Genomic DNA, 18,545 nt, shown 5'->3' on the forward strand with positions numbered 1-18,545 from the left:
CCAAGCACGGTTGGAAGACAGCATGCAGGTCTGCCCTCGATGCCTTGCATCTCCACCAGCACATGTGTCGAGAAGCTCAGGCCAGAAAAAGGGAGTTATTTCAATGGAGGCACTTCTCTTGGCTCTGCAAGAAGGGGCACAGCAAGCTCGTAGAGCAGATGCTTCGTCCACGTGACGGTACGTTCGAAGCATTGCTCGCTCCTGCTCTTCCGCTAATTGGCTGTTCGCTGTTGTGCAGTGTTCCTGAACGTCAACACGCAAGACAAGGAATCAGAATGCACTGCTCTGATGGTGGCCGCCATGAAAGGGCACGGCGATATCGTGGCGATGCTTTGCGCGCAAAGCGCGGCCCTCGGTAAACTCTTTCTCTATGGAGCTTTCTGGTTCAATGCACCTTCTAATTTGTCCTATTTGCTCCCAGATCTGACCGACAGACACGGCATTACGGCTCTCATGTACGCCGCTCGCGAAGGTCACTTGGCTCCGCTCCAGACCTTGCTTGCTGCCGGCGCGGACTGTAACGCCAAAACGAACAACGGAAGCACTTGCCTCATGATCGCCGCCAAGGTACACCTAAAACGCATGAGGTCGCGCCAGGTGACTCACCCTTCACGCCCGTGGGCTTAGGAGGGATACCACCAGATTGTGTCGTGTCTTCTGCGCCATGGAGCTAGCGACGAGTGCAACCAAAACGGAAGCACTGCTCTCACCTTCGCAGCCGAGAAAGCGCGGAGTGAGGCGGTGGAGGTCCTCCTCCAGCACAACGCCAACGTGAATGCCAAGACCAACAAGAGAGGCATCACTCCCCTCATCTTCTCGGTCAAGGCTCGCGACCTCGTGACGGCCCGGATGCTTCTGGAACACGGAGCGAATGTGAACGCCCAGACGTCGCGGACTAAGTACACCGCTCTGATCGCTGCCGTACGCAACAAGGACGAGGTACAACCACTCAGCCAAGTGTTCTTTTGCCCCTCGCTCACTCATCGTCTACTTGGCCAGGACATGATCAAGCTCCTCCTCGAGTTCAACGCAGACCCCTGCTTGACGTGTCACATGGTATGGGTCCTTCTGGCTTCTGGCTTCTTTACTCCTTCATCTCGTCTCGTGCCTTACGTCTCCTGAGTACAGGGACGGAACGCTTTCGACTACGCAGAAGAGGAAGGTATCGACTATCTGCGTATTCCCTCCACCACGCCGGTCCAAGCCATCTGAAGAGGTTGACACCTTGTTCAGCTTAGATAGCATGAACACAGTACTACGGTTCGTTCAATACAGTCGCTTCTACACTACCCGCTTTCGCAGAGCTCTGCGCCTTTCCGTCATCGCCGCTGTATCGCTTTCGCCAGACTCTCTCGATGCGCTCAGTTTGCTCCTTGCCAAGCGACGATACTCCTTGCAGCTGCTCTCTCAGGGCGGCCCAGTTCTTGGCCAGGTATTCGAGCGTGTGCTTGGCCAGGTCCGGCGCTTGCACCTGCTCGGAGAGGAGATGTAGATTGACCACGTTCTCCGCGTCCACGTAGCCGATGATCTTGCGTTCGCACAGGTACTTAAGTCGCTCGAGCTGATACTGATCCGCTATCTGCAACAGGTCGACGAGGCCATCCGCTTGCATGAAGACTTGGCCTGTGACCGCGTAAAAGTATGTTGTTGGTAAGTCTTCTCCTCTCTGCTTCCTTGCCGGTTGCTACAAGTATGATCGAGCGTACCCGTATACAAGAACTCGAGTAGCGCGTAGAAGGTGGCGTGTTCGATGCTGTCAATCACCACCACACCACTAAACGCCTCTCGCATTCCTGTTGTAGTCTGGCGTTAGGAGATGGAGCTGCTACATGAAGTGGCGATGCCTCGAAGAGGAGGAAGAGCAGGACTCGCGGGTACCCGAGCGAAGCAGCGCTTGCATTGGTGCGCATCGGGCGGAGAGGATGTTCTTGTGGGCTCGAATCTTCTTGTCGCCCTCGTTCGGGAAGACGAAGGCGATGTCGCTGAGCGATGGATCGTCGAGCAGGTGCTTGAAGTCGTCGACGAGCGTATTCGGCGCTCCTCCGTGGCCGTCGACTGCTCTCCTCCCCGACCGACATCACGATCGCGCATCAACAACACATCACCATCACCATCATCATCAAGGCCAGAAGCCAGAACTGCTTCAGCGTAAGCGAGAGACAGGTACGTACCCAGATTGTAGACGAAGAGGTCGTTGAAGCAGAAGTGGAAGATGTTGCATCCGGCAAACGAGTACAGGTGGTCGCCGTAGGCCACCAACGAATGGTGCGCCCGCTCGCTAATGCCCTCCGACGTCGCCATGCGCTGCCATCGACCGCTCTCTGCACGCCGAACGAAGTCGTATGTGAAGGTAAGCCTCTTCTTCTTCTTCTTCAACTTCTTCTCAGAGGTAACCGGTTCGAACCGAGGTGGATGTGGACAAGACGAACCGAAGTGGAAGACGAGGAGGTCCTTGAAGGAGAAGACGTTGTCGCGGCCGGCGAAGATCCACATCCCGCCACGCCACACGCACGCCCCGTGGCCCCATCGCGGCCGCGGACCCGATCCCTCCGACTGCACAAGCGACCACGTCTCCGTGCCTACGTACAGTGCCAGGTAAGTCTCACCATCATCATCGTCATCATCATCACCCGCCTCCGTGTGCCACGCACAAGGGGATGCGTGCGTACTGAATCGATATTCGACGATCTCGTTGAAGGACTTCTTGCCGCCGAAGACGTACATGGAGCCCCCGTGAACGACCGCCGTGTGATGATATCTGTCCACAGCGCACGCGCGTAAGTCGCAACGTTTGAGTCGCATCGAGTCGAGTCGAGGGCGCTGAAGGCGCAAAGAACGAAAGAAAGAACGAACGAAAGAAAGTGGAGGTAAGGTACCGGTCTTTGGGAATGATGCCCTTGGTCTTGACCTTGCGCCACTGACGGTTGAGAAAGTTGAACTCGTACAGGTCGTTGCACTCGAACCCATCCTACCCGTGTACGTCCATGGATGATGGTGCTGATGTCAGCTCACATGTGGTTTCTCATTGCAGAGGTGGATATAAACTGGGCGGTTGCAGCTGGAGAGGACCGCACCTTGTCGTAGCCGCCGAACACGTACATGTAGTAGCGATGCACGACCGCCGAGTGGCCGTACCGAGGCGACGGCGCCCGATTGGCAGGCGATATAACCGACCACTGGCCATTATCTGCAAAGCAACGGCAGCGGCAACGGACGTTAGTTGATGGGTAGGTGGGTGATTGGGGTGGGTGCGTACTGAGGTCGAAGCGGTGGAGGTCGTTGTAGTAGCCGTTGGAGGTGCCGCCGAAGACGTACATGCAGCCCTCGTACATGACCGCGCTGTGGAAGTGCCGCCCAGGCGGGCCACCCTCCGCTTCGATTCGTCCCCACTTTTTGCTCTCTGCCGCACGACCCCCAGCACGACACACACGACACACGACACACGACACACGACATAACAGGTGAGCTCAGGAGGACAAGTGAGAAAGAGAAAGGAGGAAGAGAGAGTACCAAAGTTGTAGTGCCAGAGGTCGCGAAGGAAGGTGCCGTGAGGGTCCGAGCCGCCCCATACGAGCAGCACCCCGCCGCCACGCTCCTCCACCACCGCCGTGTGGCCGTACCGCTCTCCCGGCCACTCGCCCTCCTCTTCCTCGTTCTGCCGCCGCTTCAGCTCCTCGAACCCGTCTGTACGCATTTATTAGCTCTGTTATTTATTATTATTACTTGTGTTTAATTTTATTTATTTAATTGAAATGAATGGGCAAGTATGGAGTACCTTTCTTCTTTGATTTGTTGTTGTGGGGCGACTTCTTGGCCTTGAGGTCCAGGCTGGCGCCCACCTTCTGCTGTGACCGACGAAGACCGGCCACAGTCAAAAATGGCGCAAAATCGAGGCTGGTCTCCACCCACAGCTCCTCCTCGTCGCTTTGTAACTCTTCTTGCTCCTGCTCCTCCTGTTCATCACCTTCCTTGCTCGCCTCCTCGCTCCTTCGTCCCCCTCTTCCCTCCATCTCTCTCGTTCGATGAGCTCGATCCAATTTCTTTTTCCCTTTTCTCTCTGCAACGTTCAGGAAAAGAGGAAAAACATCAAATTAATTGGAGCTCGAGAGCAACCACCACCTGCGGGAAGCGAACAAGACAAGAACTGAACGGAGGAGCGCAAGATTGATTGACGCCAGCAAGGGTGAGGTGAAGATGTGGGGCTGGTTGGTGTACTTGTTGGAGTTGGTGGCCTTCCCCTTCTTCGTCCATCGGGTGGTGCTGCCGCAACTGAAGCCCAAGGCGGCGACCTCAACAACGCCCTTGGCCGCGCTCATCCAGCCGCCCCTCGCTTACCTCCTTCTGCCCGCCGTGGTGCTCTTCCTTCTTTCGCCCCTCTTCCTCATCGATGAGGGCCACACCTACAACAATTTCTTCACGTACTTCCTCGTGTTCGAGCAATTCATCCTCGTTTTGCACACCTTCGAGCTGCTCTTCATCGATGCCGATCTGCAGAAGGACTACATCTCCTCGTTCCTTCGATTCGCGGCCTACCTCTACATCCCGGCCAAGATCACCAAGATGACGAGGAATCTGGGCACCGACTCGCTCGCTTCCACATCTTCGGAGGCTCTACTCGATCCATCGAGCGAGGAGGCGCGCAAGGCCAAGAGGAGGCAGCACATCGCGCAGGAGATTCTGTCTACCGAGAAGGCCTACGTGGGCTACCTCAAGACCTTCGACAAGTGGTTCATGAAGCGTCTCTCCATGCGCGACACACCGCTTCTCTCCAAGGTTCTTTCTTCTACCACTCATGTCCCCACCTTTGCTTCTTCTTCTTCTTCTTCTTGGCCCTCAATTCCTCCCTCCATGCTACGTACAACCAGGATGAGGTCAGGACCATCTTCTCCAACCTGGAGACCATCATCGGGTAGCGCACCATCCCGTGACGCACACACGCACACACGCACACACGCACACACGCACACACGCACACACGCACACACGCACACACGCACACACGACACAAGCTCTAACCCGCACGCACAGAGTGAACGAGAAGCTGCTGGAGGAGCTGGAGGGCAGGATCGACAACTGGTCGCCCGAGCAGAAGATCGGCGACGTGTTCCTCACCTTCGTGCCGTTCCTCAAGACCTACACCATCTACAGCAGCAACTACTCGAGCGGTATCACCTTCACTCCCTCGCGCAACCACACACCAGTTTGTTGGTTGTTGTTGTCGTTGTCGTTGTCGTCGTCGTCGGGTTGTTTCTCATGCCGTGCTTGTCGTTGGTTCGCGGCGCACAGCGCTGCAAACGTACCTGCGCTGCATGAAGGAGAACAAGGGCTTTGCCCAGTTCATCAAGGACACCGCGAAGTACCCCGAATGCTCCTTCCACGACGCCAGCGACTACCTCAGTGCGCACCTCAGCTCCCACCTTCGCTTTGCTCCAACAACAAAACCCTAACACTCGCGATGACGTTGCGTGCGTGCGTGCGTGCGTGCCACCACCCAACAGTCATGCCCATCCAGAGAGTGCCGCGCTACATTCTTCTGTTGAGGGTACTGCTCGACCTTAGTCCTTGCTTTGTTGCTCTTTGGCGCCAAGGCACCGGAGCTCACCCCGGCTCGTTTTGGACTGCGCGTGCAGGATCTGCTGAAGAACACTGACGAGAGCCACGTGGACTACGACGATCTCTCCAAGGCCTTGAAGATGACCCAAGAAGTCGCCGACTACCTCAACGAGCGGTACTTTACACCCTTTCATGTCCGCACACGCACACCGCACACGCACACCACACACGCACACCACACACACACACCACACACGCACCACACACGCCTGACGTCTTGTCACACCACAGCCTCAAGGTGGCAGAGAACATGCAGAAGGTGGCCGACATCCAGCGCAGCTTTGGTCGCGACGCTCCGGTCCTGGTGGCGCCCAGCCGGCGCTTCGTCAACGAGGCCAAGGGTACGACAGCCGAAGCGCGTTCGCTCCCTATACGGCCTTTTGCCGTGTCTGACCATTCAATTCCAATGCACGCGCGCACGACTGAACCCCCCCTTCCCCCCTCTACAGTCAAGTACCTGCACAAGAACCAGGCGCAGGACGTGCAGCTGTTCCTCCTGAACGAGACCCTCGTTTGCGGTAAGCCCAAGACCAAGAAGGAGCACAAGTACAAGTTCCTCTTCCAGGTACAACTACCACTACGACTACGACTACTACCACTTCCACTACTCGCTCTCTGTCCACATGCGCCCTGATCAAGCTCGTTACAGATCGATCTGCTCTCCATCGAGTCTGTGGACGACACCAGCGGCCAGCGAGGTACGCGCACCCCCAGGAGGGCTGCTTTGTTGTACGCGGCGCATTTATTCAACCATCTCCCCAGTCGACCTGCCGCACGGGTTCCGGGTGCTGACCAAGTCCAAGGAGTCGCACTACTTTGGCGCCGCCACCAGGAACGATCAGGTGCGCCCCCCCCCGCGACCCTCTTCGTGCCCCTCTTCTCTCCTCTCTTCTCTCTTCTCTCTTCTTCATCGCTTTCGTGTTCCTTCCGGCCTGGTCGTAAGGTGGCGGTCCGGTGTTTAGCCGTCGTCGACCTAAAAATATGGAAATTATTTATTTCTTTTTACGACCCATAACTTTTGCTGTGGAGCTGCCGGGTACAAATAGCGGAGGCGGCAGTGGTGGAAAGCATACGTACCTTGCTGGAAGGGTCTGCGATCAAGCAGGCGGACCTTTTAGGCACTACCCCCTTCCATTGCACCCAGGTTGTGCGTGGTAGTGTCTATTGCTGCCCCACGGGGTAAGCAGACAGCATAATTTATGTTCGTGTGGGTGGTGCGCTCGTCGCCTGCCCACGCCTCCTCCAATCCAAAAACCAAAAACTACTTTTCTCGTCATAATTAAAATACACATAAATGTATTTTAATATATGATTTATATTTGATATCTAATATAGTTACCGGTCAGATATGGTGGATCCAAGCGGTGCTCGACCAGAAGAACAACACCCAGAAAGTTCTGGCCCGTCCTGGTAAAGAACTCCCCATAACAATGGCTCGTCTTACGTAAATTTAACCGCACGACACACACACAGACCGCCGCAGTCTGCGCCAGCCGGAGCTGGAGCGGAGCGTCCGCGTGAAGAATCCGCTCTCGATCCGTCGCCACCGGAAGGAGACCGTGGCCGGCTTCACCGTCGAGGTGGGCGTCGAGGAGGAGCCGCTCGACCTCGCCTCCATCCAGCGCAAGACCGCCGACCTCCTCGCGCGCGGCGACCTCAAGGGCCTCGTCTACTACGTGGCCAGCATTCTTAAGGTCATCCTTAAGAGCGACGATGACAAGGACGGCTCCGTGTTCATCTTTCCGCGCGAGCTGGCCATCAAGCGCGGCATCCGCGGCGCCACCAAGCTCGCGCTGGCCCTGGTCGTGCGGCTGGTCTACGTCGTGGTGGGCCTCACGCTGTCGTGGGCCGTGTACTACCTGCCGTGGCTCGCCAACGCCCGCTTCCTGCTGGTCCACGGCGCCGTCCACTTCCTGGCCTTCTCGGCCCTGCTCGACTTTGTCATGGCCGGCTTCGGCTGGGCCATCGTGCGCGAGGCCGAGGCCCAGACCGGAGGCGTCAGCGACCCGTCGTCGGTGTACTACCACATCGCCGAGGCCATCTACGATCCCTACTTCTCCGCGTCGCTCGGCGATTTCTGGGGCCGCCGCTACAACACGGGCCTCCACGACACCCTCTCGATTCTCATCCGATCGGTCGTACCGTCGTCGTCGTCGTCATCATCATCATCACCGGCGACCAAGGAGACGGAGGCGGTGCGACGCGCGCTCACCGGCCTGCCGCTGTACCTGGTGGTGGTGGGCCTGCTCAACTTCGTGATCTACTTCGTGGTCGAGCGTCAGCTGGTCTTCTCCGTGCTCCTGTTCTTCTCCATCCACGCGTGCCTCGTCCTCCTCCAGGCCCTCGTCGCCGAAGCCGACGCCGACGCGACGTCATCTTCTGCGTCGCCGGCGTCCAACCTGCTGCTCTTCGTGGGCCAGAAGCTCCAGAAGGCGCGCGATGTGGCGCTGCCTGCGGCCAACGTGCGCAAGTGGGCCGGCGCGGGCCTGTTCTGGCTGGCGCTCTACCTCACGCTCCCGCTCTACTTTGCCGACGACCACGACCAGCACCACCACGGCGCCTCATCTTCCGGACCCACCTTCTTCTTCAACATCTGGGTTGCCGCCACCCCCACCCCCACTCCCGTTGTTGCCTCTTCTTGGTGGTGACGTTGTTGAAGAATAAATAATTGTACCACACCGCAGAGGAGGCTATTATGATTGACTGTACAGACTTCCGGCCACTTGCGTGGTATGCCAGGCCCACGTGGTGGGCGCTCTCAGTGCTCGGCGTCACGAGCAAAGTACTGCTTGAAGGCCTCTTCGTCGGGGCAGTACTTCTTGAGGTGCTTGTAGGTCACGATCAGCAGGTTGGGAAAGCGCGACGTGAAGTAGCCCAAGAAGGGGCCTGGGTCGCGCGCGAACGGAATTCAGCTTCACGTCTCGTTCTTGTCGTTGTTGTTGTGGTGGTGGTTCAGCAAGACGTGGCGGGGAGGCCTTGTGTTTACCTGGCAGCTCGCCGAGGGCGGCTCGGACTTCGGGGGCGAGATCTCGGTGGTGGTGGCTCTTGTTGCGAATCACTCGCAGGAGGTCTCGCACCAGCATCCCGCTGTACTTGCGGTATCGTCCCAGATCATCTGCAATTCACCAACCATCGACGTTGCAAGTAGAAAGCCAACACAAAACAAACTGATGGTTGGTTGGGTACCGATGAGCTTGCGGTCCAGTACGCGCATCCAGTCCTTTCGCTGGAGGATGCGGTAGTGGGCGTGGTCCTCGAACTCCACCACGATCTGCGCGGTCGGCTGCGAAAAAGAACAAATGGCAGAAGAACGAAGAGAAAACAAAGATGAGAAAAGCACGGTGCACATGGGATTGTTCGAACAAAAAAAGGGGAAAGGGCATTCACCTTTTCGATCTCCAGTCGGTCCGACGCGTCCTTGAGGAACAGCAGCTTCTTGCTGTCCGACCAAAAGAACGGATGGAGCGCAATCTCGTGTGCCGTCGGTCTTTGGTTGTTGACATAAATAACACGCACACATCACAAACGTCAACTGCGTGTGCTGTGTGCGTGTGCGTGTGCGTGTGCGTGTGTGTGTGTCTCGTGCCGCGTACCGCTTGGTGGGGTTGCACTCGATCATGGCAAAGACCAGGTCCCTTGCCTCGGGCGACAGCGAGGGGTGGAGGGTCGGTTGGCTCTTCCGAATGTTGAACTCGCGCTCGTAGCTCGGACCGAACGGGTGCAGGCCGCCCGTCAGCACATAGTACACCAGACAGCCTACATCGACGACGAAGATGAATACGACGACGACGACGAACATGACGACGATGGTGGGTGCTGGTGACGTGCCCATGGAAAAGATGTCGACTTTTTTGGTGACCCGGACGCGCTTGCGGATGGCCTCCTCGGCGGCGGTGTCGGTCTCCTCGGCCTCCTCCCGGCGCTCCTCGGCCTCGTCCGCGGCGGCCAATATCTCCGGCGCCTGCCAGCCCAGCGTTCCCTTGCTCCCTGTGCGTCGTGTCGTTGTGTGTGTCGCTGTGTGTCGCGTCGTGTGTGTCGCGTCGTGTGGCGTTAGGGTTGTGTGTGTCGTGTGTGTGTGTCGTATGTGTGTCGTGTGTGTCGTGTGGTGTCGTGGTGGCGAGTTGTGTGCGCACCTCCGGAGGCGGTGAAGGAGGACTGGTCCTTGTCCAGCTTCTTGGCCAGCCCCATGTCCGAGATCTTGATGCTACGGGAGGGGGGAAGTAGTAATAAATGAATATCCAAATAATAATACTAATAATACTAATAACCCTTGTGTAACATTTCAATAATAATATAATAATAATAAATATAAATATAAATATAATAACCCTAACGTAACATTTCAAGAATAAAAATAAAAATAAAAAAATAGGGAAGCGGAGGGGGAACCAGTTGTTGCGGTCGAGGAGGACGTTGTGCGGTTTGAGGTCGCGGTGCACGATGTCCAGCGAGTGGAGGTGGGCCAGGCCTTCCACCATCTGCAGCACCATCTTCTTGGTCTCCGATGTGACTGCGCAGCACGTAACACGACTGAGCGTCATTGATTGCTTGCACCCCACTTATGGAAACACAAGAAGATGACGATGACGATGACGACGACGACGACGACGACGACGACGACGATGACGATGACGACGACGATGACGACGACGACGAATAAGAAGCATACCTGGAGGGAGGATGCGTTCGGCGATGGGCGAGGTCTTGGGCCGGCTCGGCCGGGCTCTTCGCGTCTTGTCCTCGATGAACCCGCCCAGCGTGGTCACGCACTGCGACAGCGCCAGGTAGATGAACTGGTCGTCTTCCTCCTGCACCACACGATTAGCGCTAAGCCGCACACGCACGAAAAGCACGACACACACGACAAACACGAACACATCGCACGACACGCACCTTGGCATAGTAGCTGACGACGTTGTTGTGTTCGTCGGCGACAAGGAGGAGCGAGATCTCGCGATAGGCCAGCTGGTAGAAGTCGGCCAGCATGCGCTTCACGGCCACCTTGCGCCCGTGCAGCATGCCCTCGTAGACCACCGTACCGCTGCTGCCGTGTCCCAGGACCTTGGACATGTGGATCTCTGCCCACCACCACCCCCACAGGGCAGTCAGCTAATCGACGCACGCACTCACGCACTCACGCACGACACGACACACGACACACGATCGCACACGTGTGGGGCGGGTACCGAGTTGGCCCACGCGGAGGGTGCCGTCCTCGCCCAGCGGGTTGAGCCTCTCGGAGGGGATGACGGGCGTGGACCTGCTCTTGGCCGCCGTCGTCGACAGGCCGCGCTTCCTCCTCTTCTTCTTCGCATTGTTATGGTCGTCATTTCCGCCCTCGTCCGAGTCCTCGTTGCTCCTCCGACCGCTCTCCTCGCCTTCGCTTGCCTCATCGCCGCCGCCGTCGCCGCCTCCGCCGCTTTCGTACTTTTCACCATCATCGCCTTCTTCGTTCTCGTCGTCGTCGTCGTTGCGGCTCTGGGAGTTCTTGCGCGCCTTCCGCCGCGCGCGCCTGCTGTTGCCGCCGCTTAGTTTGGGTGCTACGCGGCTGCTGCTGCCGCCTCGCACCTCCAGGCTCGCTGCCGCAGTCGGTTGGCGTATGCGCCGGGCCGAGGCGTAGATGAAGAAGACGAGGCCCATCGACGCCATCGTCAGCACAGACGAAATGACGCTCGCCCGACCGATGCCGAGCGCGTCGAGCATCCGCGCGACCCGCTCCACCAGCGCCGTGTCCGTGTCGTCGTCGTTGGGCCGCGGCGCGGCGGTGGCGGCGATGACGGCCGTCGACTTGTCCTGGTCGTTGCCCGCACGCCGCCGTCCAAAGGGTTGGTCGGCCCGGTGGCCACCGGCGGCGGTCTTCTCGATGAAGTGGAGGCCCTTAACCAGGCACACGCGGCCGTTGTCGAAGACGATGCTGTTGTTGGTGCGGTACTCGTCGACGTCATCGCTCTCGTCGTCGTCGTCATCGAATATTCGATGGTGGTCGCACTGGTAGCGCGTGTCGACAAAGGGCGTCACGAGCTGGCTGTGGCCCTGTTGTGTGACGTCATCGGGCGCGGGGAGGGAGTAGACGCTTTGCTGCTGGTGGTGGTGGTCGGCCGATGACAGCATTCGGTCCTGCGGGTAGATGACCTGCGGGTCGGGAAACGCGATCAGACTGCCCTCGTGCTCCACAATGAACACTCCATCGGCGTCTGCAAGTAAGTGAACACACACATACACACAACAACGTTAAACATACGCACATGAGAAAGAAGTAGAAGAGAGAGAGAGAGCGCATTACCTTCGTCGGGGCTCGACACGGAGTGGAGGGAGTGCTTGTGCGAGATGACGAACGGGGTGCGCAGGGTGCGGAGGAACGCACGCCGCACGAGCGCGTCGTAGGCCACCTGGTACACCGACACCACCGGTGACGGGAACTTCATGTTCCACAGACGCAACCCTGGTCGCACCATTGTCGTCCCAGCTCGCACGAGTCAGACACTTCCCACATCTCAATCGTGTCGTGCGTGTCGTGTCGTATCGCGCGTGTGCGTGTGCGTGTGCGTGTGCGTGTGCGTGTGCGTGTGCGTGCCGAACCGTTGTTCATGTCGACTGCGTGGACCCCATTGGGATTCAGGGAGGCCATGAGCGTGATGTCTGACAGCGACGACCGCCCACACCAACAGAACGAAGGAAAGCGCGATCAGTTTGTTGTTCCGAGGAGAGACGGATGACGATGACGCACTCGGGTCCTCGAGAGAATCGGAGGTGAACTCGCTCACGGTGACATTCCATCGCTCCTCGCCGCTCTTGTGATTGATTGCGCGCACCGTGTAGTCCGTCCGCATGACGAACAACTGTTGTGTTGACGACGATGATGGTGACGATGATGGCACCAACATGTTGGCGGTGTGACGATGGTGGTGTTGGTGAGGAATGCGAAGCAGCTGGTTACCTGGTTGGCATTCTTTTCATCGTCGTCGGGGTCGGCGGGCACGAGCTGGGTGGAGAGGCCCTTGGTCGAGTGCACGGAGGCCAGGCTGCCGGTGTCGAGCTCGAGGGTGAAGATCTGCGAGTCCTTGCTGCCCACGAACAGCGTGCCGTCGGCCGCCAGGAACGGCGAGTTGTTCACCATGTCCTTGATCGACGATGGCAATTTCTGCCGCACGCAGCCAAACACACATGAGCGACACATGAGCGACACACGAGCAACACGCGACACGCACGACACACACCTTGAGCATGCCCGTGCTGGTGATGTAGGCGTAGAGCGAGCCGTCGCGCCCAGGAATCAGTAGAGGGTCTTCAGAGCGGCCAGAAGCACCGCCGGCGACCTGTACAGCGCAGTGCACCAGGCAATGGATAAGCACAGTGGTGGTGGTGGTGATGATGATGATGCATGGAGCAGACACAGAGCTTTGGGGGGGGACGTGCTTCTACAGACCTGTGAAGAAGAACCAGAGAAGAGGGAACGCCCCGAGTGGAAGGACCACAGCTGCTCGCCCGTGCTGCCCTCCACGCCATACACTCGCCCGTCCGCGGTTGCAACCACGTACACTTGCCTACAATTCGAAATCAATCACAATGTACAAATACAATTAATTAATTAAATATTTTTGAATTAATAAGTAAATAAATAAGAAGAAGGCAAATGGTGGTGCACCTTTCTCCCTCTTTGGTGCCTACGATGGCGTTCGTGGGGGTCAAAACAGCAGCGGTGGAAGTGAGTGCAAGCTGCCCAGGCTTCAGCTTCGCATCCGAGGTGGTCTTGTGGTCCTTGCCAACCACGCTGGCCGTTGCAAGCGTGCACAGCGGGAGGGCGAACAAGAGCAGGAGCAGAATCGCCCCAAATGCCGGCGGCGATTCATAATTTATCCATGCTGTGCAGCTGCAGCCCCCGCCTCCCTTCCACCTCTTCTTCATGCTGCAGCCGTGTCCCCTTCACAGCAGCCGGCAGACAAGGAGATCCAAGAAGAAACGTTGTTCGATTCCTTGCTTGCACAGTTGCAGTTTGGGCTTTGCCCTGCGCCACGTCATCCGAGTTATTTGTGTCGACTGCCCACGTCATCTTAACGCTATTTTTGTCGACCATAAATATTTTTAATTATTAATAATAAATAAACATGAAGGAGCCAGGAAATCTTTCTCTCCTCTCTCTACTGGGTGGGGTTGGCGTATTTGGCGTAGCCCTGGAGGATGTCGGCGGTGGGGGGGAAGGTCTGCTGCCACGACGGGCGGCTCACGAAGGCGTCGTGCCACTTCTTGAGGCGCTCGTCAACGGCCAGCACGTCGAAGTCGCGGTAGTGCGGCAGCGAGATGGCGAAGCGGCCGATGAACGGCAGAATGGCCACATCAGCCTGTTTGTCGAACGTGGAGCACACGCATCATCCCATTCGTTGTGAGCGAGTGCACACGCTGTGTGTGTTGTGTTGTGTTGTGTTGTGTTGTGTTGTGTTGTGTTGTGTTGTGTTGTGTGGCTAGACTCATAGGGAGGGGCGTGAGTACCAGAGAGATGTGCTGGCCCAGGAAGTAGGGGCCTTCGCCAGCCTGCGCGGAGTAGAGGTCGAGAAGCGCCTTCAGCTTCTTGGTGATCTCCTCCTTGATCTTGTCGTCTTGGGACCGATCCTACAGCGCACAACGCCGGCATCAGAACAGGGGAAGAAGAAGACCACCACACACCACCCCACTCAAGAGGTCTCAACAAGACCGCAAGTATGTGAGAGAATGGTAAAGGGCAACCATACCTGGTTCCTGAGGAGCTGGTACAGCGCGGGGATGACCTGAGAGCCGAACTGGTCCACGATGAACCTCGACGCGTACCTGTGCACAGGAGGCAGCCAGACGATGGTCATGAGCTGCTCATGACCATGTGGTGGGCTTCTTGTTCATGCGAGTAGCGAAAAAGATGAAGTACCGCTGGTACGGGTCGCTGGGGAGGAGGCGAGGGCTGGCGTTGAAGAAGGCGTCGTCCAGGTATTCGGTAATCAACAGCTGCGGCAAATCATTGTGAGCCCTTCATAAGAAGAAAAGAGGGGGGGGAATGAGGCTTACAGATTCGTGGATCGTGTGCTCTCCGTGGACGAGCGTGGGCACGGTGCCCCTGGGGTTAACCTTCAAGTACCTGTGCGAGATCGAAGATTAAGATGCAGCGCTGCAGGAGCTGCAGAGTGGACCCACTGGTGCTCTCGTACCAGTCGGGCTTGTCACCGCCAAGAGGGATGATGACGGTCTCGAAGAAAGGCCCTTCTCGGTGGCGGTGAGGAGGGCGCGGTGCGCGAAGGGGCAGATAGGGTTGGTGTAGAGGGTAAGCTTGCTGTCGCTCTGGGCCATCTTGAATCAAAGCTAGAGTAGTGTAGTTGCTGTATTGGGCTCAGGTTGTTGTTGTTGCGAGATTGAAGGCGCACGGCACTATTTAAATAATGTCGTACTTCGGCGAGACGTCCCAACAACGCCGACATCACGAATAACCGAGTCGGCGAGGAGGCAATGGGCGGACCGCATTCGCCTTGAGGACCAATTACGCTCATCTTTCAGAGTGTTGAACTCATAAAGCTGATAAAGCGAAGTCATTGCAAACCACCGGGGGATTGATTTAATCGTTCAATATTCTACTCGAATTGTCTGCGAGAGAAGACGTGGACGCGGGGGCCGCGGGTGACGCCCACCGAGGTGCGGGAGGTGAGCTGGAGCGAAGGGAGGGCACCGGGGGCGGTCGACGGCAGGGCGTGGCCAGCCTCGGCAGCATGGGGGGCATCATCGAGCACCTGGGCGAACTCGGTGGGGCCGTTGATCAGGCGGCTGGTCGCGCGGAGGTCGAACGCAGCGCCGAGCGGGGTTCCATTACGCAGGTGGCGCAGGGGCTTGAGGGGGCTGAGTCGGAGAAGGGTGGCCATTGTCGATCAACTTCAATCGTCTATCGATTGAAATCTTCCGAAGAAATCTGTTTTCTTTTGTGAAAGAGAGAAGAGAAAAGACAATTTCTTGTCAAGCACAGCAGCAAGATGGAACCAGGTCGCACGCCCATGTCGCCCTCGGTGCACGGTAAGACGGAGCAGCAGAAGCGAGCCCTTCGCGTGCGTGCCTGCATCGTCACCATCCAAAAGGCTGGCCAGGAGCTCAAGCTGTACACGCCTGCACCAAATAACAAAACGATTTATTTTCCATTTCAATCTAATGGCCGCACTACACAACACATCCAAAGCCCGCAGATGGTGATCGCCACGGCAGCGACATTCTTCCATCGTTTCTTTGCCTGCAACCCCCTGCACGAGCACGATCGCCTCGTCATGGTCATGGCGTGCCTCTTCCTCGCCTCCAAGGTGGAAGAGGTGCCCAAGAAGGCGCGCGATGTCATCCTCGCCACCCACTACGTCGCTCGCAAGGAAGTGCTCCACGCCGACTCAGCGGTACCGCTGGCCTCCAACCTGCACCTGCCATCGATGACCACCAGCTTGTGTGGTGTGTGCTCACCTCACCGTGTCGATGGCCCCAAACCAAAAGGAATTCGCGCGGTTCAGAGAGGACGTGATTCGTCACGAGCGGCTGCTGGTCACCAACATCAGCCTGGCGGTGGACCACCCGTACCACTACCTCGTCAGCCTAGCCAAAGCCGTCGATCGTACTTTGTTACTCGCCGTGTGTGTGTCGTGTGTCGTGTGTGTGTGTCGTGTGTGGTGTGTGTGTGCGTGCGTGTTATCGTCTAAGGTTCTGTTTCTCTTCCCACCGCGCGCAGCTGTCAACAAGGACTTGATACAGATTTCGTGGAACTTTGTCAACGACAGCCTGCGCACGGAGGTGTGCTTGAACTACGACCCGCGGTTGATTGCCGGCGCGGCCTTGTATCTCTCGGTCAAGTGCCTCGGCTTCAACATCACGCGAAATGGCGCGCCCGCCACCCTGTTCGAAGTCATCAACATGCCCAAGGCCCTCATCGAGGGTACACCCTCACGCCTTCTGCTTCTTCTTCTTCTTCGTCTCATCTCTGGAATTCGCGCAGAGGTGAGCAGCCAGATATTGGATCTCTACGAGACCGCGCCCAGCCTGGCGTCCATGCGGGGCGATGGCAGCGGATCCGGGGCCTCCACGGGGAGCACCCACATGCCCGCCGAAGATGGGTACCGACCCCCCCTCCCTCCCATTCAGCCAAGCCTGCGCGACATCGCAGCCACCACTAACCACTAAACACTCTTCATCGTCGCGCTCGCAGCGTGCCGCAGTGAGTGCAAGGCGCCCGTGCCCGTGCCCCGCGCTTCTTGTACATAGCTGATGATGATAATGATGATGATGGAAATGAAGCCACTTCCACCAGGAGTACCATAAACAGAACCATAGACTATGGAAGCGCAACGTAGCGCAAGGCGACCACTACCGCTACCGCCGCGACGAGCAGCAGAAGAAGCGCAAGCAGCGCGTGTGACTGGCGGTGGCGGTGGCTGAACGGGCTACCAACGATCCGTTCGTAGAGCTGCTCCGGCTCCAGGCGCGGGCTCTGCTTCCGCTTCTCGGCCTCCCGAATCGTGGCCACCACCGCGTCGTGGACGGGCGTCGGAATGTTCTTCTCCCTGCACGCGACGCGACGCGACACGACACGACACACATGTTTGGTTCGGACGTCTCTACGCGCAAGAGGCAGGCCCTAGGACGCGTACCGTCCACGCCGCTGGATCACACCGTTGAGGTGGTACACCTCAGTCGGCCTCCCTGCTGCCAAGTCTTGCCACTTTGGTGTCGTTATGTGTCAGCCCGTGTATCGCGCGCGTGTCATGTGTCATGTGTGCGTGTGTCTTGTGCGTGTGTGCTGTGTGCGTGTGTCATGTGTGGCTTGTGCGTCGTGTCGCGTGTGCGCACCATGGAGCCGCGGGCCTCGTCGGTGACGCGCAGCGGGGTGATGCGGAGGTAGAGCCAGTTGGGCAGCCGCAGGAGGTGCGGCGTGATGCGCGGTATAAAGAGCCCCATCCGCTCCAGCCGTATGTCGGGGTGCGCGTCGAACACGCGCAGGGCCTCGGCCTGGCACGCGGCAAGGGTCCACCGATGGGCCTCCCGCCCGAGCTGGCGCCTGATCGGCAGCCGCGACAGCGCGTCGAGCGCATTGTTGAGATTCATCATCAGCTTGGTCCACTGGACGTGGGCGATGTGGGCTGACACATGGGTCTCGAGCCGCGCGGCCTCGTTCAGCAGCCGCGCCACACGCCTGGCCGCGCCGTCGCTCGATATGTGGAGGGCGCCGACGACCAGCGGGGTGTTGGTGCCGCGGTGGAAGGTGGCGTTGGGCTGCCGCCACACGACGTTGAAGCCCACGACGCAGGCCACGACCGTGTGCGAGGGCAGGTGCTGCTGGAGGACCCGCGCGTTGTCTACCCCGTTCTGCATGCTCACCACCACGACCGACTCGGGCAGCTCCGCTACTCGTTGGCCCCGCCTCAGAGGCGTAAATAAATCATAAACAATAAAATTATATTATATTAATAAATAGAATTGGGTACCAGCGGCGAGCTCCTTGGCCACCTGCTCCGTGCTGCCGCTCTTCACCGCCACCAGAGCGAACCCCACGCCCTCCCAGTCGCACTGCACGAATAATCACACATAAGAAAATGATGAATAATAAATACATAATAAATAATAAATAATAAAGTAAATTCTAATAAACAACAGTGGTGGACGGACTTGGTGGAGGTCAGTGACGATTGTGGGTGCGGCGTCGGGCGGGAGGTGGACGGCCCCGCTCTCGAAGCCCAGGCCGCACAGGGTAAGCCCGGCCTCGCGGACAGCCGCTTGGAGGGTGGGGCGGCCGACCAGCGTCACCGCGCCCCCGTGGCCGTGGTGCACGAGGCAGCCTCCTATGAAGCACCCCACCGCTCCAGCACCCACAACCACCACTCCAGCCTGCGTCATGGAATATAAAAGTGAAAATAAATCTATATTCTTTTTGGCTTTTTTTTTAAAATACTAAA

At 58.0% G+C, this 18,545-nt stretch overlaps 7 protein-coding genes across 7 annotated transcripts; 3 read left to right on the forward strand and 4 right to left on the reverse strand.

Annotated features, from left to right (window-relative positions):
- Positions 1–158: 158 nt before the first annotated feature.
- On the forward strand, positions 159–1,212 carry ACA1_260920 (ankyrin repeat domain 50, putative; the record flags this gene model as incomplete). Its single annotated transcript, XM_004333650.1, has 6 exons — positions 159–177; positions 239–355; positions 422–567; positions 628–939; positions 1,000–1,056; positions 1,129–1,212. 6 exons carry the CDS (start codon positions 159–161, stop codon positions 1,210–1,212), a joined length of 735 nt encoding a protein of 244 aa, XP_004333698.1.
- Positions 1,213–1,255: 43 nt separating this feature from the next.
- Positions 1,256–4,010, reverse strand: ACA1_260930 (BTB/POZ domain containing protein; the record flags this gene model as incomplete). The annotated part of the gene is made up of 10 exons (XM_004333651.1): positions 1,256–1,623; positions 1,707–1,793; positions 1,879–2,055; positions 2,172–2,579; positions 2,670–2,758; positions 2,877–2,968; positions 3,075–3,187; positions 3,257–3,400; positions 3,511–3,684; positions 3,776–4,010. The coding sequence occupies 10 exons, from the start codon at positions 4,008–4,010 to the stop codon at positions 1,256–1,258; spliced, it is 1,887 nt and encodes a 628-aa protein (XP_004333699.1).
- Positions 4,011–4,194: 184 nt separating this feature from the next.
- ACA1_260940 (RhoGEF domain containing protein) lies at positions 4,195–8,261 on the forward strand (the record flags this gene model as incomplete). Its single annotated transcript, XM_004333652.1, has 12 exons — positions 4,195–4,773; positions 4,866–4,909; positions 5,029–5,165; positions 5,287–5,397; positions 5,499–5,542; positions 5,589–5,728; positions 5,845–5,954; positions 6,063–6,178; positions 6,263–6,311; positions 6,376–6,455; positions 6,960–7,023; positions 7,087–8,261. 12 exons carry the CDS (start codon positions 4,195–4,197, stop codon positions 8,259–8,261), a joined length of 2,649 nt encoding a protein of 882 aa, XP_004333700.1.
- A 110-nt stretch (positions 8,262–8,371) lies between these two features.
- On the reverse strand, positions 8,372–13,518 carry ACA1_260950 (Ribonuclease 25A protein; the record flags this gene model as incomplete). Its single annotated transcript, XM_004333653.1, has 17 exons — positions 8,372–8,499; positions 8,600–8,728; positions 8,800–8,896; positions 9,001–9,052; positions 9,207–9,600; positions 9,747–9,817; positions 10,003–10,123; positions 10,283–10,421; positions 10,507–10,691; positions 10,800–11,807; positions 11,897–12,055; positions 12,193–12,252; positions 12,341–12,452; positions 12,551–12,754; positions 12,831–12,929; positions 13,040–13,157; positions 13,259–13,518. 17 exons carry the CDS (start codon positions 13,516–13,518, stop codon positions 8,372–8,374), a joined length of 3,336 nt encoding a protein of 1,111 aa, XP_004333701.1.
- A 233-nt stretch (positions 13,519–13,751) lies between these two features.
- ACA1_260960 (glutathione transferase family protein) lies at positions 13,752–14,925 on the reverse strand (the record flags this gene model as incomplete). Its single annotated transcript, XM_004333654.1, has 7 exons — positions 13,752–13,784; positions 13,839–13,952; positions 14,101–14,220; positions 14,340–14,415; positions 14,510–14,586; positions 14,647–14,706; positions 14,803–14,925. 7 exons carry the CDS (start codon positions 14,923–14,925, stop codon positions 13,752–13,754), a joined length of 603 nt encoding a protein of 200 aa, XP_004333702.1.
- A 671-nt stretch (positions 14,926–15,596) lies between these two features.
- ACA1_260970 (cyclin, Nterminal domain containing protein) lies at positions 15,597–17,011 on the forward strand (the record flags this gene model as incomplete). The annotated part of the gene is made up of 7 exons (XM_004333655.1): positions 15,597–15,718; positions 15,797–16,001; positions 16,096–16,213; positions 16,328–16,531; positions 16,592–16,709; positions 16,812–16,833; positions 16,904–17,011. 7 exons carry the CDS (start codon positions 15,597–15,599, stop codon positions 17,009–17,011), a joined length of 897 nt encoding a protein of 298 aa, XP_004333703.1.
- Positions 16,928–18,486, reverse strand: ACA1_260980 (2dehydropantoate 2-reductase subfamily protein; the record flags this gene model as incomplete). Its single annotated transcript, XM_004333656.1, has 5 exons — positions 16,928–17,156; positions 17,244–17,314; positions 17,443–17,996; positions 18,078–18,159; positions 18,259–18,486. The coding sequence occupies 5 exons, from the start codon at positions 18,484–18,486 to the stop codon at positions 16,928–16,930; spliced, it is 1,164 nt and encodes a 387-aa protein (XP_004333704.1).
- Positions 18,487–18,545: the final 59 nt, after the last annotated feature.

Source organism: Acanthamoeba castellanii (genome assembly GCF_000313135.1).
Source record: "Acanthamoeba castellanii str. Neff unplaced genomic scaffold scf7180000084769, whole genome shotgun sequence".
Taxonomy (NCBI): Eukaryota; Discosea; order Longamoebia; family Acanthamoebidae; genus Acanthamoeba; species Acanthamoeba castellanii.